Here is an 18,049-nt window from a genome sequence, read left to right as displayed (position 1 = left end):
ACTGCGTGGCCTGCAGTGGGACACGTGCTCTTGGCTTCCACATTCCCACTTGTATGGCGGAGGCTGTGAAATGTTGACTTGCCCAACGTCACACAGTTGCTGATGTGGAGCCTGGATTTGAGCCCTGCTCTTGGGGCCCTGAAGCTGGTTGCATTGGTCAGGCTCCAGGTTTGGGTTTCCAGGAGGTTATCCTTCTCCAGCTAATGCCCAGGGTAGCTGAACCTAAACTCACGTTCCCAGGTCTCTGAAAGAGGCTGTTATTGCAGCCCCTGCCCGGGGCAGGCAGCCAGCACATCTGGGAGTAGCCACCCCACACTCCTGTTACTACAACGGTGGCTTTGAAGCAACTGGCTGTGGGGCTGTTTACCCACGTGGGAGGGGGCTTCCTGGAGGCTCCACCACTGGCAGGCGCGGCCTGACTCCCCTCCCTGTTCCCTTGCAGGCCAGGCAGTGCAGACGGGCCCAGGGTCAGCATGGCGGATCCCAGCGAAGGCCCCCGCACGGGGCCTGGGGAGGTGGCTGAGCCCCCCGGGGATGAGAGTGGCACCCCTGGTGGGGAAGCTTTCCCCCTCTCTTCGCTGGCCAACCTGTTTGAGGGGGACGATGGCTCCCCCTCGCCCTCACCAGCTGATCCTGGGCGCCCTGCCGGCCCAGGTGATGGGCGGCCAAACTTGCGCATGAAGTTCCAGGGCGCCTTCCGCAAGGGGGTGCCCAACCCCATCGACCTGCTGGAGTCCACCTTGTACGAGTCCTCAGTGGTACCTGGGCCTAAGAAGGCCCCCATGGACTCCCTCTTTGACTATGGCACCTATCGTCACCACCCCAGTGACAACAAGCGGTGGAGGAAGAAGGTCATAGAGTGAGTATTTCTGGCTGATTGGCCAACAGTGTCCTCTTCTGTGTTGAACCCATCCATCCATCCACCTACCAGTCTACTCACCTGTCCACATTTCCATGTACTTGTTGCTCACCATCCATCCCTCCATCCCTCCATCATCTCACTCATTCATCCAGCTACTTATCTTCCCACCTGACTATCCACTTGTCCAATCCGTCCATCCATTATCCACTCATTGAAATATCTATCTACCATCTGTCCGTCTGTCATCTATCTGTCCAGCTATCTACCCATACAACCAACTCTCTATTCATCCACTGTTTACTCATCTGAGCGTCCATCCGTTCTCTTGTCTACCCACTATTTATTTTCATCTAGCCAGGCAGCTATCTATCAGGCTGTTCATAAGTGATTCATTCATTTCTAATGCTCTCCCCTTCCCTCGTTTCTTCCTCCCTCCCTCTCTCCCTCCCACCCCCCTTTCTTCCTTCCTACCAATGTACACTCACCCAGCCACCTGTCCACTCATTTGTTCATTCATTCATTCATTTGCTGAGTCCTGACTCATTCACTCATCTTCTCACCCATTTGACCATCTACAACCATCTATCCTTCTACCTTCTCCTGCTGCCCGTCCTGGGCCTTCTCCAAGCATCAGCTTCATTCCTGGGCATCCAGTGGCTTTCCTGGGGCTTTGGGTGAGTTCAGAGCACCAGCTCCATTCTCCTTTCTCTGCCAGGAAGGAGGCCTGGCTGAAAGAAGAGAAGGAGAGTAAAGAGAAGCCTGTGGGTGGGCAACTGCACATGGCCATCCTCAGTGATGCCCCAGGCCAGGCCCAGCTGGGGACAGGGAGCCTCCAACTCCCCACGTTGCCTTGTCTGGGCCTCATCCTCCCGCGGCAGGTTCTGCTGAGCTGAGTCCTGCAGCCAGGCCTGCAGACTCACAGCCCACTGCCCAGCCTCTTCTTGTGGCCGGTGTGGGCAAGCCCCGGCCCCACAGAGTTCCGTGTCCACCATGACCCTGGTGTCTGTCTCTTGTGGACCTCCTGCTTATGCGGTTGAGCCCCCTTCCTAGTCCCTAAGGGAGCCCAGGGACTTCCCGTACTTTTGGCAGTTTAGAGAAGGAGGTGGGGCTTATAGCCACATGGTCCCCTCTGCCCCTGGTCTCTGCTCCTGCCGAACTAGTGAAGTTTATGACCCTTCCTAGGACTGGGCCCTGTTGCTAACGTGCCCTGGATCGACCCAGATAAGGAAACCAGCCCCTTGCCTCCATTCTTTCCTTCATCAGTTACTCAGCCATTTGTCCAGCTACTCATCTTTCTACCTGTCCATCCATTTGTCCAGTGCACCCATCTATCAGCCCTCATTCAAATATCTACCTACCCATCTGTCCATCTGCCATCTGGCTGTCCAGCCATCCCCCGAGGAACCCCTCTCGGGCCTCTGTGTGCATGTGGGGAACAGTCTTGAAGCCTGGAGACGTCCTGTCGTGGCCTGCTCTTGTCTGTCCCCTTGCTGATCACAGACTCATTGACACCCCTGGATGGAGCTCACTCGCCTCCCAGCCCTTGCTTGGTCAGGAGCGCTCCCCTTTATTCATTCACTGAGACAGTGATTCAGTTAGTGACTGTTTCTTGAGCGCCCACCGCATGCCAGGCACTGAGGCTGGCCCTGGGGCTCCAGCAGTGAGCTGGGCTGGGTATGGCCCCTGTCAGTTCAGGCCCTGAGTAGCCTTCACTTCCACCTTCAGTTTGGAGAGTGAGACAGGTAACAAGGAAGCAAAGAAGCATATGAATAGAAGGTTTGAGTCGGGGAAGGTACTGAGCGGGGAGAGGGGAGCTGCTGAAACGGGAAAGGTGGCCCTCCGGTCCGGAAGGGCTTGTAGGAGCCCACGTGTCAGCCCAGAGCTAAGGCAGGACAGGTGGAGGGAGGGGGAGGTGGAGGGAAGTGCATGAACAAGGGTCCGGGGGTGGAGAGGCTCAACGTGTCCAGGGAACATGGCCTCGCAGCCCACATGCTACTGGCCTATCTGCACCACGTCTGCTCAGAGGCACAAATGGACCCAAGGCATCAACGTGGCCCAGTGTCCCATTGGAAGCTGGTGTGCTCCATGTCCCCTTTCCCCTCCCTCAGGACCCCTTCCTTCAAGCCCTCACCATATCCTTAGCCCAGTCAGACTAATGGCTTTGGAGGGGCCATGGAAGTACTAGGGTGTAACTGAGGGGTCCAGAGACCTCAAAGGCCAGCTCAGTGAGGTCTGGGGGTGAGGGGGTTCTTTGCACTTCATAGGTTGGCTCAAAGGTAAAATTTTAGGAGCAGATCAAATGGGTGCTGCTCAGGTGCCCTCAGTAGGGGCAGTACCAGTCTCCGGGCCCCCATGGTCTGGGAGGACCTTGTCCCCCTTCCCTGGTGCCCCATCACTGGAGGCCCTGCCTCGAGGGAAGGTGGGAGAGCAGCTGCCCACTTTCTGTGCCCCGCCATCCGCAGGGCCTCAGTCTCTCCTCCCCCTGGCCCTGCCTTCTCTCTGTCACGGCTCCTCTCTCTTCTCCCAGCCTCTGTCTCCGCCTCCGCCTTCTCCCGCTGTTCTTGTTCATTTCACAGATTCTTACTGCACCCCATGTGTGCCCAGCACAGAGGGAGCAGATGTGACACAGAAGATCCTGCCCTCGTGGTGCCCCCTGGGCTAGTGCTGCTCCCAGCTCTGTCTCTCAAAACCTAGCACACAGTAGGTGCCCAGTTAATGTTTGTGAATGACTGAATGAATGTGTGCTTTTTTCCTTTCTCCTCACCACTTCCCCTTGCCCGGCGCTCTCTGTTCCGGTCCTTTCTCCACCTGCCCTGTGTAGCTCAGCATCTCTCCCATACATATACAGGCTCTGGACACACAGTAGGTGCTAAATATTAATGGTAACATCAGCTAACACTTATTGTTTAGTGTGTGGCAGGCCTTGAACTGAGCACCTATGTGCATGGGCTCATTTGCCTCAGATGTTTGTTGAATGAATAACTCAATGAGTGAATGGCTGAATCAATGAATGAGTCGCTCTATCTTTTTGTCTGGTGTTCCCCCTTAATTTTCTCACTATATTTATCTCTTTCAGCCTCTGGCTTGGTAAGTACTCAATAAATGAGAGATGGGAGGATGGGTGGATGGATGGATGGTTCAGTGGGTGGGTAGATGGGTGGGCAGGTAGGTGAATGGATAGGTGGGTGGGTAGAAGAATAGGTGGGTTTGTGTGTTTCTTTCTGTTTCCACCTGACACACAGTAGGTACTAAGTAGTTACTGGGGTGAACATTCCGTGGTGTTTCCAGCTGTCCCTCCCCCTTAGTCTTCCCCCTCCCCAGGGCTCAGCTACCCCCAGCCTCTAAGGCCAGAGGTGACCAGGCAGCAGTGGACGAGCCCTCCACCCCATGCTCCCCACTCCAGGAAGCAGCCACAGGGCCCCAAAGCTCCTGCGCCCCAGCCACCCCCCATCCTCAAAGTCTTCAACCGGCCTATCCTCTTTGACATCGTGTCCCGGGGCTCCACTGCTGATCTGGATGGGCTGCTCCCCTTCCTGCTGACCCACAAGAAGCGACTGACTGACGAAGAGTTCCGGGGTAAGCCACCCAGGCAGGACTAGTGGGTGGGCCAGCAGGGGTTGGGGGAGGCCTGGTGCCGGGGGCCCCTTTACCCCTCACCATCTTCCTCACCCCTCAGTGGGCTGCACTAGCTTGGAAGAGCATTGGACAGAGTCTGGTCCTGTGTGTCCTTTACCATATTACTTAGCCTCTCTGGGCCTTTGCTACTTTTACTCATTCATTCATTCGTTCATTTGTTCGTTTATTCATTCATGGAAATGTCAGTGTCATAGGTGAGCAGAGACCACCCACCTGGGTTCAAATCCTACCCCCATCACTTAAGGAGCATGTGGCCTCTCTGAGCCTCAGTTTCCTCATCTGGGGAATAATAATTAGCCTAGTCCTGGCTTCTGAGAATACCTAACTCCGTGATGTTGAGCACTAGGCAGCTGGGGTCCCGGGAGCCCCTGCCCCCTCTGGGAGGAGCTCTGGAGGGGTAGCCGGACCCTGGGGCCAGGAATCCTGCATCTGCCTCCCTGGCTCCCACCTCTGCCCAGCTTCCAGATCCCCTTCCTAGGCAAGAACCCCAGTCACCACTGCCCCGGGACTCATCCCAGCCCCTCCAGTTCTGCCCAGGCAGCAGATACCACCCTCAGGGCACCGGCTCCCTCTGCCGCCCCAGGCCTTCCTCACGCATCAGAGAACTTGGCCTGTGAGCCTCCCAGCCCGAGTTTCAGTGATGATGTGAATCACCTCATTTGGAGGTAAGCCACACATAAGCTCTGGCCAATGGCCCCTTCTGGCCCCCCAAACCCATTCAGCAAAAGTGGGGGAGCTTAGGGGCGGAGTGAACCCCTGTGCCTGCAGCAGGGCAGTGTGGTGCCAGGCTGGGCTTGCCACAGCTCCTGCTTCTCGAGTCCAGGACTAGCCGGTGGCCCTTCACCTTGGCTGGAACACTCAGACCAGCGTGTCTGTGCTGAGCGTGGGTGGGGGACTCTAAGACAGGTGTGAGGGGGGTCTCTGAAAATGTAGAGAGTAGTGCGTGTGTGTGTGGGTTTACCAGGAGGTCCATGTGCTAATGAGCTTCAGGGCCCCTCACTTGCTCCAACCCCTTCTAAGGCCCTGCACCTAATTTTGAGTTCATAATTGTATGTTAGTTTCATAGATAGGCCCCCCAAGCTGTGTAAGTCTCAGGCCCCACAAAACCTGGATCACGCCAGCATGTTTTTCTAGCCAGAGGCTCATGAACACTTCTGATTCTCAGGGGAGTCTGTGGCCCCGCCCCCGAAGTTTGACAACCTCCAGTGTGGCAACTGGGGCCCCTGGATCCAGCAGCCCCTGTGGGCAGAGTCACTTCGCCACCTGGTGGTTGAGTCTTCGAACTGCGTGTCCCTATTCCTGGGAAGAAGCTGTTCTTGACTGACCTCTTATTCCTGTACCCAGGCAGGCAGCTCCCCACCCTGTTAAAGCCTGGGTCTGGGGTGTGGAAGCCCAAATCTTGGGTCTAGTTCTATGTCTCATACAAACCACCTTGGGTTATCTGTGGTTTGGAATTAACTGTAGTGCCTCACTCATCCCTTCACTGAATATTTATTAACTCAACAATGGCTATCGGGCACCTACCAAGTACCAGGCACTCTGCTTGGTGTGGGTGAACAATGGTGAGTGAGGCAGACATGGCTCTGTCCTCAAGTTGATCATAGTCTGAGATGACATCGATGAAGCAGCCAGAGAAATAAATACACATTTACAAGAGGCTGTATTAGAGAATCTGACCTAGTCAGGAAAATCTGGGAGAGCTTCCTGAAGGAGGTGACACTTGAGCTGAGTCTGAATGAGCTGCAGTTAACCAAGTAGAAAGAGGAAGAAGGAACACAGAGGGGGATGAAGGGACCCAGCATGTGCAAAGGCCAAGTGGCTTACTGTGATGAGGTGTACTCTAAGGTGACCACTCTGGCTGCTGTGTGGATTGAAGGCAGGCCAGAAAGGCCAGTGGAAACCAGCAAGTGTCTCGGGCTGCAGATGTGATGGTGGCTGGGCCAGGGTGGCAGTGGAGATGGAGAACAGCAGAGGGATTGGAAGAAAAGGGAGGTAAAACCAATAGGGCATGGTGGGGGGTGGATGTAGGGGAGAAGGGAAGATAAGGACAAGGGTGACTCAGGTTTTTGGCTGGCTGCGGACACAGTCCTCTGACAAGCAGGCTGGGAGTAGGTTTGAAGAGGGAAAGATCATGATGTCAGTACGGAGACTTGCAAGTTGCCCAACAGTTAGAAAACGAGGAGAAAATGGACTGATACCGCCTCAACGGACTGACCCTAAGTGGGTCTGGATGGGATCCCCACGGGCCTTGGCCAGCATGTGGGGAAGCCCTGCCTCCCCCTCCTGCACTTACCCAGATGGGGCACTGGAGTCTGTTATTCACTGAAGTAATAGTTGCCTGGTGTCGACTCTGGGCTGGGATCCAGGGGCACAGTGGGAAGCAGCCCTGGAGAAGGCTTGTCCAGGTAAGCTCACTTCTGGGGGTGCTGGGACTAGAACTCAGGTCTCTGCGAGTCTCTCTTGTTCTCCCCACTGCTTCCCAGTATCTGGGGAGAAGTTCCCAGAACACCTTCTGTGGAGTAACTCCAGCAGTGATGCTTATCGAGGACTCTCATCTGTCTGGTGCGGGGCTCACTGGCGAATGCTGGTTGGCTCACTGATTTCCCTTTGCGGCATCAATTCACCTAGAAAGGAAACTGAAGCAGAGAAAATGTTGCACAGAAATCAAGAACAAAGCCAGGGCTTGAATCCCAGTGCGCCTGGCTCCAGAGCGGGCATCTCAGCCCACGCCTTCATCTACCATCCTGCATCGGGCCATTCCTGAGCAGTATGGTTTTACCCCGTGCCTGATTCACACGTCACAGGAGAATTTTATTTATAAAAGATATAAATCAACTCATGTAACCATAAAAATTAATACAAGGGAAAGAAAATTGCAAAGGGACATTAGCAAGCATTAGTGGGCAGTGTTAAGGACCCATTAGTACCATATGGAGACCAACTTCACAAGAGAGATTTGACGAGGATGAAACCTTGCTCACAGGGGGCTTTCAGTGTTGTTACTGCTGCCTCTGTGGGGACCCCCAAGGTCCTTCCCCACCTGTCCTAAGGTAATTTCGCGCTTTCTACCAAGGCAGTTCACACCCTGGGAAATGCTGCCCTTCCTCTGCGCCCATCTAGGGGGCACTAGTGTAAATACTTCACAGGAAAAGGAGTCTATAAACAGGTGGGCCAACGCTGCCTGCTGTCTGGCTTTTAGTTCGCGGTCTCTGTTAACATTAAAGGCTCTGAGAAGTTCTGTAATCAGTAAATATGGTGTTTAACCCAGCATCCCCTCCCAAACATTTGAGTTGTAAAAGTCCCTCCAAACATGTTTTGGGAAGAACCAATTGCTCTACAGCCTATGCTTTCCCACATTTTAAAGAACTTCCGCCCCTCCACGCTTATTTACCCTTCCCCTTAACCACTGCGGGGAAATAGGGAACAGGTTCAGAGAGGAGGTGTGACTCAGGAGCCCTGGCCCCGCCCGGGACCCTGTCCCCCACTGCCTAGCAGTTCGGGCCCCGGGCCGAGTACCCCTCGTCCTCTCTCTCTCTCCCCCCAGAGCCGTCCACCGGGAAGACCTGCCTTCCAAAGGCCCTGCTGAATCTGAGCAATGGCCGCAACGACACCATCCCCGTGCTCCTGGATGTCGCGGAGCGCACGGGTAACACGCGCGAGTTCATCAACTCGCCCTTCAGGGACATCTACTACCGAGGTGGGGCCCCGGGAGTCACGTGGGGTGGCGGTGGGGCACTGTCCTTGCTGGTCTGACCCCCCGAGTGCCGGCATGTATCCAGGAAACAGTGGTAGGAATGCAAGAACAGTAACGCCTTCCAACTTGAGTATTCCAAGATTCTAGAAGCGATCAGTCTAGTGGTCCATGAATTTGGACTTCTGGGCTGGAGACGCTGTGGTTCCCGATGCCCTAGGGCCTTATCATAAGCTTTATGAGCCAACAGCGCTAAAAGGCAAAGGTGTCACCAGTCCCAGCTCTCAGATGAGAAGTCTGAAATTCTAGAATCAGACTTGACCTTTCAGACCGCTGGGTATGAAGATTCGAAGTTTGTGGATTTTATATCCCGAGTCCAAAGTTCTTTGAGACCAGATTGCTGTTGTTCCTCTAGGATTAAAAGCTCTTGTGAGTCTGAGAAGTAAGATCTGGGGTCCTACAAGCTGGATCTCCTCTGAGCCTAAAGCTGCTTGCTTGGTGCGGCAGATCCAGGCCTCCAACAGCAGCTCCACAGCAGGGGAGTGTCTGCAGGGCCAGTTGGTGCCGCCGGGTGGGACCGGCTGAGGCTCTGGCCTGCAGCCCCCACCGATGTCCATGCTTGGCACCCCACTGCCCTCAAGCCTGGTCTGGCCTCTGTCTGGGCTCACTGTCCTCCCACCCCGCCCCAGGTCAGACCGCCCTGCACATTGCCATTGAGCGACGCTGCAAACACTATGTGGAGCTGCTTGTGACCCAGGGAGCTGATGTCCACGCCCAGGCCAGGGGCCGCTTCTTCCAGCCCAAGGATGAGGGAGGCTACTTCTACTTTGGTGAGGAGGGGCCCAGTGGGCACTGGGGCGCATGGGGGAGGAGCTGGGGGCTGGGAGGACATGGAGGTGTCTGCAGCCCCAGCCCCTCCCCAGACGCCCAGAGCCACCCTGGCCTTGGGACCTGATGGCGCCCTGTACACAGGCTGCACATTGAGAAATAGGCTCACCTCCCTTCCCTGAGCCCTAACTTCTCCATCTGTACAAGGGGGATCATGAGAACCCTAAAGGTTGTGATGGGGTATCAGCACCCTGCACCTTATCACGTGGTGATATCATCTTTTAGTCCAATTTACACTGGGCCTAGTGGTCGGATTGCTGGGCCCAAACCCCATTACTGCCGTGTCCCAGTTGTACCAATGGGACATGCTGAATGTCACCCCTGCTTAAAGGCACATGTTATTTGGGATTCAGGGGCAGAGTCCCTCAAAGAATCCCTCCGTCTCCAAATCACATGGCCACACGCCCAAACATGTCCCCTGCACAGCCCGCAGAGCAGTGTGACTGCCACAGGCCACTGACTGCAGGGCTGTGTCACTGGGTACCCACAGGCACAGCCCCAGGGCCCTGCACTGACTGCCCCGCACCCACTCTGGCCTGCAGGTGAGCTGCCCCTGTCCCTGGCTGCCTGCACCAACCAGCCGCACATCGTCAACTACCTGACTGAGAACCCGCACAAGAAGGCGGACATGCGGCGGCAGGACTCCCGCGGCAACACGGTGCTGCACGCGCTGGTGGCCATCGCCGACAACACGCGCGAGAACACCAAGTTCGTCACCAAGATGTACGACCTGCTGCTGCTCAAATGCGCTCGCCTCTTCCCCGACAGCAACCTAGAGGCTGTGCTCAATAATGATGGTCTCTCGCCCCTCATGATGGCTGCCAAGACGGGCAAGATTGGGGTGAGTGTGGGGCCAGGGGGCACTGCCTATACACGTTTGTCCTGTGCACACACACACACACACACACAGAGGGGCTGCTGTTGACATTCATTATTATTAATGTACCCTCTAACCACTCATCATGCCAACCCCAGAGTACAGATGTCTTAGCTCAAGAACCTGCTATGGCTCCCTATTGTCCAGCCAAGCTACTCAACTTCATCCCAAAGCCACTGTCCTCACACCCCTCAGGATGCTCACTGCCCCACTCTGCCATTCAGGACAAGCCGCTGGTAGAAAACTGAGTCCCAGGGCTCTAGCCCTGAGTACTCCCCTGTTTTCCACTGCTGGGGTCCTGCGCCAGTTCCTTTCCTCTTCAGCCTCCCAGCACAGGGCTAGAACAGTCTTCCTCAGCCTGGGTGCTATTGACATTTGGACTGGTTCTGGGGCGTGGGGCTGTCCGGAGCATTGTGAGATGTTAGCTGCATCCGCGGCCTTAGCTCACTGGATGCTAGCAATTCCCCCACCATGGTGACACCCCAAAATGCCTCCACGCATTTTCCCCTGGGGGGTACCATTGCCCTGACTAAGAACCAAACCTGGATGCTCTGGAGTCAGGAGCCTGGGTCTGAAGCCTGGCTCCACCCCTTCCTATCATGTGGTCACAGACATCTCCCTGCTCCGCTCTGTGCCTCAGTTTCCTCATCTATAAAATGGGGATAATATTAGTGTTCTGTGGTGGAGGGTCATCTGACAACTAGATGGTGATCTCCTTCCAGCTCTTGATGAAGACCCTGGGACGGACCCCAAGGGCTCAGTAAAGAGGAAGGGTGATCACTGCTCTATAAAAGATACAGCAAAATTACTAGCATTGCAGTTATAGCGGAGTCCCGAGGCACAGCAAAGGCCTGGGTTCACGTTCCAGGTCTGCCCTCCTGAGCCACACAGCCCTGGGCCGTTCCCAGCCCTCTCTGCTCCTCAGCTGCTCTGTGCAGACAGTGGGAGAGCAATCACAGGAAGGGCCAAATAAGATAACTATCTCCAGAATGAACATATCCATAGGATTGATTAGTTGCTGTTTTAATTACATGAAGTCGACATTTGTTGTAGTTTGGGTTTTTAAGGCTGGCCTGGCCTGAGCCTGGCTTCAGCAGTCTGCTTGTGTGGCCTCAAGGAAACCCCTCTTCTCCCAGCCACCCTTTGCTCGTCTGTAACCCAAGACTAAAGTAAAATTTAGAGGATGTGAGCAAAGAGTCCCGCATGCAGCAGCCGCTCAGTAAATATTCCAGCCCGGCCAATATCCTGCTCTCTGGTGCCATCTGATGGGCTGCGCCCAGCCTCACTGGGGACCCTCGGATGTGAGGGACCCCCGACTCCCCCCTCTCCCATGCAGGTCTTTCAGCACATCATTCGTCGGGAGGTGACGGACGAGGACACAAGGCACCTTTCCCGCAAGTTCAAGGACTGGGCCTATGGGCCAGTGTATTCCTCGCTCTATGACCTCTCCTCCCTGGACACGTGTGGGGAGGAGGCCTCCGTGCTGGAGATCCTGGTGTACAACAGCAAGATCGAGGTGGGCTGGGCGCCAGGGCGGGGGCCTGGGGGAGGAGGGAAGGGACCCTGGGGCTGGGCTGGGGAGCCCAGGCCTCTAACGCCCAAAGCAGTGCATCTAAGTCCAAAAGAAGGTGCCAACTAAGTGTCCAGAGGAGCATCTGGCCCTGGAAGAAAATGAAGGATTGTCAGGGTCTGGCTTCAGGGACAGGATCCTGGCTCTGTAACTTATATGCTGTGTGGCTCGGGACAAGTGACCCAACCCCTCTGAGTCCCAGCTTCCTGTTTTATAACACAGGGATAAGGATGGTGCATAGCTCGTAGGGTTGCTGGGAAGATCAAGTGAGTTCATTTTTGAAAAGCTTGGTAAAGTACACAGTATATATCAGCCAACATCATTAGGAGTCATTATATGAAGTTTTGAAGGCTCCTTTTTATACTTAGCAGTATTTTGTGAATATCGTTCTGCACCATTGAATATTCTTCGGCAGTATCATTCCTGCATGTAAATGTACCACATTCTAATTAACCATTCCTCTATTCCTGGTCGTTGGAGGATTTTTTTTCTGCCTTAACTACCAGGAATAATACTGCAATAGGATCTTTGTGGCTATATTGTTGCACAGATCCATGGTTATAAAGAAACTCAAGATGTTAAACAGACAGGATGTTGTTGCACAAATGAGGCAGAAAATGCTAGAGCCTGGCTGCACAGTCTCCCTTCCAGCCCTGGCCCTGTGAGCGGGACAGACGCCTTCCCTTAAGAGAGCTCACTTCCCTCATTTTTGAAATTAGTGACCAGTTGATTTAGATTGGGGGGGTGGCAAGTCATTTAGCATCTCTGGTACAAACTGATTGATTGGTAGTGTCTGCCCAGGGAACTGTATCGAGAACTAATTGTGCAGGGCTCAAGTATTGATGCCTGCCCTGGGTTCAGAACTGGTGAATTATGGCTTTAAGTATTTATCATCCTTGAACTAAATTTCCCAATCCTCCTTCCTGAATCGGAAGTTCTGAGGTTGAAACCCAGGGATTTATATTTTTTGGCAAACTACATAGGTAATTTTGCTACCAGCTGCTCCATACAATCCACAGATTGGAGTTTGGGGACCATGAGAAGAGCTTTCTGGCTCTGGGTTCTCTGAATCTAGAATAGGCTGGAAGGGCAAGTTGGGGCAGAATTGGGCAGAGCCTTGAATGCCAAGCCCAGGACTTTGGGGTTGATCCTGCATCCCATGCAGTTAGTTCCCTGTGAATCCTTGCGTGTCGCTGAAGAATGGGTTAGAAGGAGGAGTGCTCACAGGGCAGAGGGTGGGGAAGGGTGTGGTGGAATCAGCCTGTCTGGATGCCCCCCATCGGGAGGGTAGCCCCCGACCACCCTGCCTCCCACAGAACCGCCATGACATGCTGGCTGTGGAACCCATCAATGAACTGCTTCGGGACAAGTGGCGCAAGTTTGGGGCTGTCTCCTTCTACATCAACGTGGTCTCCTATCTGTGCGCCATGATCATCTTCACCCTCACCGCCTATTACCAGCCGCTGGAGGGCGCTGTGAGTGACTGGGGTGTCCTGGGGCCTCGTGGGGCCTCTGTAGGAGGACCGAAGGGGGCTCACCAGCTGGATACGGAGGCACCTCCCACACCCGGGGGCGGGGGGAAGAGGGAGGGGGAAGGCTCTGCAGGGTCCAAATGTTCGGGGTACTGGGGAGCGTCCGGGTCTGGGGCCCGGTGCCGGCGGGGCTGGGTGAGGACCTTGCGTGCCTCCCCCAGCCGCCGTACCCCTACCGCACCACGGCGGACTACCTGCGGCTGGCCGGCGAGGCCGTCACGCTCTTCACTGGCGTCCTGTTCTTCTTCACCAACGTGAGTCCGTGGCTCCGTCCTGCCTGCCCTTCCTCCTGCTTCTCTTCCCCCACCTTGTTTAGCTTCCCTCTCGCCCCTCCTTCCTGCTTTTATTTCCCATTCTCTTCTGCCACCTTCTCCAACCCTGTCCTTCCCTTGTCTGCTTTTTCCTCCTTTCCCAACGGAAGAGCCCACCGTCGTTTCTCTGTACCACGGTGCCTCCCTTTCTTCTCTCCCTTCGGCTCTCTCCTCTCTCCTCCCCTGTGCACCCCTGCCGACTCCACCTGCTCACATGCCTCGTCCTCTCTCCCAGATCAAAGACTTGTTCATGAAGAAATGCCCTGGCGTGAATTCTCTCTTCATCGATGGCTCTTTCCAGCTACTCTAGTGAGTAGAGGCCCCGGGCTGGCAGCTTCTGCTTGGGGAAGGTGGCGTTGGGCTGGTACCTCATCCAGATTCAGGGGAGATGACTCTCTTTGGAGTGAATTCGTCCAGCCTGGACAGCTGTAGCCCAAAGTCAGGACAAGGCCAATGTCAAGCGATAGATTCTAACGGTTAAAGCAAGATTCTGGTTGCTAGAGACTTATCACTATATGCCCCACAGAGAGAAATAATAGAATCTTTTATGCTGGTGGTTGATTGCTAATGTCTGCCTGAAGTGCCATGTTGAAAAGCATCTTGAGGCTGGGTCTGTGTTTAGGGCAAAAGAGTGCTGTGATTGATTAATGATGTCTGCCTAGGGCAGGATGAGAAGCCGCCGTGTGTTCACTATATCTCCTTTTCCCTTGGAGCCGGAGAACAATGAAATTCACTTAGTCACAAAATCTCCACCAAGCACCACTGAATCTTGCTCTAGCAATTCCAAATGGCATCTCTTTGGGATCTTGCAAGGCCTCAGAGCCATTACACACATATTAGGTGGCAATTAATTAAGCGTTTTGGTTAACAGAATGCTGGGGAGCCCAGTGAATGCACTTTGTTTCTCTTCTGGTCTGGAAGGTACCCTATGTTCTGGTTCCCTGGAGGCCTCGGGGCATGTCTCCCTGTCCAGAGCCTCATGGTCCCCTCTCCCCTTGGGCTCTTCCTGTTGTCTCTGCTGCCCCGTAGCTTCATCTACTCAGTACTAGTGATTGTCTCAGCGGCACTCTACCTGGCGGGGATCGAGGCCTACCTGGCTGTCATGGTCTTTGCCTTGGTCCTGGGCTGGATGAATGCCCTTTACTTCACTCGTGGGCTGAAGCTGACGGGCACTTACAGCATCATGATCCAGAAGGTACAGAGCCGGGGAGCGCTTGGGCCTGTGAGTCCCTGGGGGGAGCCGGCCCTGGCTCCTTGGCCCTGAGGACATGGCACACTGTAGGGGCAGCGGGCAGGGGCTGGGTGTTGGGGAGGGACAAGGGTGGCACTGGAAAGAAGGTTTGGGGTGGAGGGGTTGGGAAAGAGAGAAACCATGTTTTGTTTTTTTGCCTCCGTATCCCCACTGGGGTCTTTAGATCCTCTTCAAAGACCTTTTCCGCTTCCTGCTGGTCTACTTGCTCTTCATGGTTGGCTATGCTTCAGGTGAGCTCTGGGTGCCCGGCGGGCCTGGCGCAGGCGGTGCAAGGGCTGGAAGGGCAACTATAAGCCGGCGCTTGTTGGGTTCCCACTGCGTGCCAGGCTCTGGGCCGAGCCCTTTTCCATCCCTGCCTCATTTAATCTTCCCAACAAGTCTGTAAGGCAAGTGCCTTTATTATCTGTTTATACTTCTATTATTCTTGTATCCTAGTATTATATGTAATATTATTATATAATACTGTAAGAATAATGTCAATTTATTGATTTTATATTAACTTATGTTGATATATAGTTATATTTATATTATATACATTAACATAATGTGATCATTACTATTAATGTATTAGTTAATATTATATAACACTATATAATATAGTGTTATACTATACTATTATACTATGTAGTACTACTTAGAGTTCCCAGATAAGGAAACTGAGGCTTAGAAAGGTTAAATAACTTGGCCAAGTGCAAAAGCTAGGAGATGGTTACACTGGCACATTAGTTATTGTTATAAGGGAGCCCCCCAAAACTTAGTGGCTTCAAGCAACCACCGTTTATTACTGCTTACAAGTCTCCATGTCAGCTGGGTCGTGGTGCTGACCTGGGCCGTTTGGCCAATCTCAGTGGGCTCCTGTGTCTGTGGTCGGCTGATCTCAGTGGGCTCCTGTGTCTGTGGTCAGCTGCAGGCTGCCGGCTGACTGGTCTGGCTGGGATGGCCTCAGTGGGGGTGACTTTGCTGTCTTCCCCATGGTCATGCATCCTCCAGCCGGCTAGCTTGGGCTTGCTTGCATGGTGGTCTGAGGCTTCCCCGAATGTGAGTGGAAGCGTTAAGGGTCACTGTCTGGCAAAGAGCATCACTCACACTATTGGCCAAAGCAAGTCACAGCCAGCCTTGACTCAAAGGGTGGCAAATAGACTCTCCCTCCTCATGGGAAGAGCTGCAAAGCCACACACGAGAGGCACAGGTACAGGGAGGGGAGAATTTCAATAATGAACCGGCCAGCCTAGGTCTTCCTGTAGAGCCCAATACTGGCTTCATGATGCCGTGGGACCTCAGTGACACAGGCCTCTGGGGGAGGACCAGGGATGGGGAAACTAACTGAACCACCGGGCTGATCCCCAAGGGGTGGGTGATCTGCCATCTCATGTCCAGCATCCAAAAGAGAGTGGCCATCTCCGGCTTCTCCAGGTTATATTCACATCTGAGAGGGTTGGCATGGAGACAGGAGTCTGATGGTTGTGATATTTTATTTTATTTTATTAATTAATTTTATTTTGCTATCGTTAATGTACAATTACTTGAACATCATTATGGTTACTAGACTCCCCCCATTATCAAATCCCCACCACATACCCCATTACAGTCACTGTCAATCAGTGTAGTAAGATGCTATAGAATCACTACTTGTCTTCTCTGTGCTATACTGCCCTCTCTGTGCACCCCCCCCACTACATTATGTGCGCTAATCGTAATGCCCCTTTTTCCCCCTTGTCCCTCCCTTCCCACCCACCCTCCCCAGTCCCTTTCCCTTTGGTAACTGTTAGTCCATTCTTGGGTTCTGTGATTTTGCTGCTGTTTTGTTCCTTCAGTTTTTTCTTTGTTCTTATGCTCCACAGATGAGTGAAATCATTTGGTACTTTTCTCCACCTGCCTTATTTCACTGAGCATAATACCCTCTAGCTCCATCCATGTTGTTGCAAATGGTAGGAGTTGTTTTCTTCTTATGGCTGAATAATATTCCATTGTGTATATGCACCACATCTTCTTTATCCATTCATCTACTGATGGACACTTAGGTTGCTTCCATTTCTTGGCTATTGTAAATAGTGCTGCGATAAACATAGGGGTGCATCTGTCTTTTTCAAACTGGGCTGCTGCATTCTTAGGGTAAATTCCTAGAAGTAGAATTCCTGGGTCAAATGATATTTCTATTTTGAGTTTTTGAGGAACCTCCGTACTGCTTTCCACAATGGTTGAACTAATTTACATTCCCACCAGCAGTGTAGGAAGGTTCCCCTTTCTCCGCATCCTCGCCAGCATTTGTTGTTCTTAGTTTTTTTGATGCTGGCCATCCTTACTGGTTTAAGGTGATATCTTACTGTGGTTTTAATTTGCATTTCCCTGATGATTAGTGGTGTGGAGCATCTTTTCATGTGTCTGTTGGGGATTTGAATTTCTTCTTTGGAGAACTGTATCTTCATATCCTCTGCCCATTTGTTAATTGCGTTAGTTGCTTTTTGGGTATTGAGTCATGTGAGTTCTTTATATATTTTGGATGTTAACCCCTTGTCAGATATGTCATTTACAAATATATTCTCCCATACGTAGGATGCCTTTTTGTTCTGTTGATGGTGTCCTTTGCCGTACAGAAACCTTTTAGTTTGATGTAGTCCCATGAGTTCATTTTTGCTTTTGTTTCCCTTGCTTGAGGAGGTGCATTCAGGAAGAAGTTGCTCATGCTTATATTCAGGAGATGTTTGTGTGCTGTCTTCTAAGAGTTTATGGTTTCATGACTTATATTCTAGTCTTTAATCCATTTTGAGTTTACTTTTGTGTGTGGGGCTAAACAATAATCCAGTTTCATTCTCTTACATGTAGCTGTCCAGTTTTGCCAACACCAGCTGTTGAAGAGGTTGTCATTTCCCTGTTGTATGTCCATGGCTCCTTTATCATATATTAATTGACATATATGGTTGGGTTTGTATCAGGGCTCTCTGATGGTGGTGATATTTTAACCCAGTTAGTGCCGAGGCTCTGCTGGGATTATTTGGGGGGAAGTGGAACTGTGGCCTTAGCTGGGGACGTAGGGACAGGATACAGTTGTCCCCTCCCAGGGATAGGACTTAGAAGAACTAGACAGAGTATCAAGGGTTCCACAACAGTTTAGGATTCAGGTGAGGAGTCCAGTCCTACTCTAGCCCTAATTATAGAAACTGAGGCAGAAGCTTTGGGGTTAAAGTAGCAGCTTAGTTCTGGGCCCAGGGCTTCTCTTAATGAGGGACCCTAGATCCCTGGTGTGAGGCTGACAGAGCACAAGCATGACAGGTGTGCTTCTGCTCCCCACTTTTGTGCCCACGGCAGAAGTTGGTCATGGATCACAGAGCAAGTTTTCTGATGGGTCCAGACATGGTCTCAGAATCCTTCTGAACACGCATCTCAGCAGCCACTACGCCGCTGGATAGCTATGGCATATGAGTTGAGACCT

At 53.0% G+C, this 18,049-nt stretch overlaps 1 protein-coding gene across 3 annotated transcripts in view; it reads left to right on the top strand.

Annotated features, from left to right (window-relative positions):
• TRPV4 (transient receptor potential cation channel subfamily V member 4) overlaps positions 1-18,049 on the top strand; it is a 35,901-nt gene that overhangs the window by 12,615 nt on the left and 5,237 nt on the right. For all 3 annotated transcript variants that reach the window (XM_073223779.1, XM_073223780.1, XM_073223781.1), the window contains exons 3-13: positions 443-859; positions 4,266-4,438; positions 8,043-8,195; positions 8,879-9,019; positions 9,620-9,918; positions 11,291-11,470; positions 12,841-12,999; positions 13,218-13,310; positions 13,603-13,676; positions 14,397-14,562; positions 14,783-14,849. In XM_073223779.1, coding sequence (XP_073079880.1) covers positions 474-859; positions 4,266-4,438; positions 8,043-8,195; positions 8,879-9,019; positions 9,620-9,918; positions 11,291-11,470; positions 12,841-12,999; positions 13,218-13,310; positions 13,603-13,676; positions 14,397-14,562; positions 14,783-14,849 — 1,891 coding nt within the window. In that variant the 5' untranslated portion in view covers positions 443-473. The remainder of the gene's footprint in view (positions 1-442; positions 860-4,265; positions 4,439-8,042; positions 8,196-8,878; positions 9,020-9,619; positions 9,919-11,290; positions 11,471-12,840; positions 13,000-13,217; positions 13,311-13,602; positions 13,677-14,396; positions 14,563-14,782; positions 14,850-18,049) is intronic.

The sequence above is a fragment of the Manis javanica genome, chromosome 15, assembly GCF_040802235.1.
Source record: "Manis javanica isolate MJ-LG chromosome 15, MJ_LKY, whole genome shotgun sequence".
Classification (NCBI taxonomy): domain Eukaryota; kingdom Metazoa; phylum Chordata; class Mammalia; order Pholidota; family Manidae; genus Manis; species Manis javanica.
Note: the sequence above shows the minus strand (reverse complement) of the source record. Positions and strands in the feature narration are given on the sequence as shown.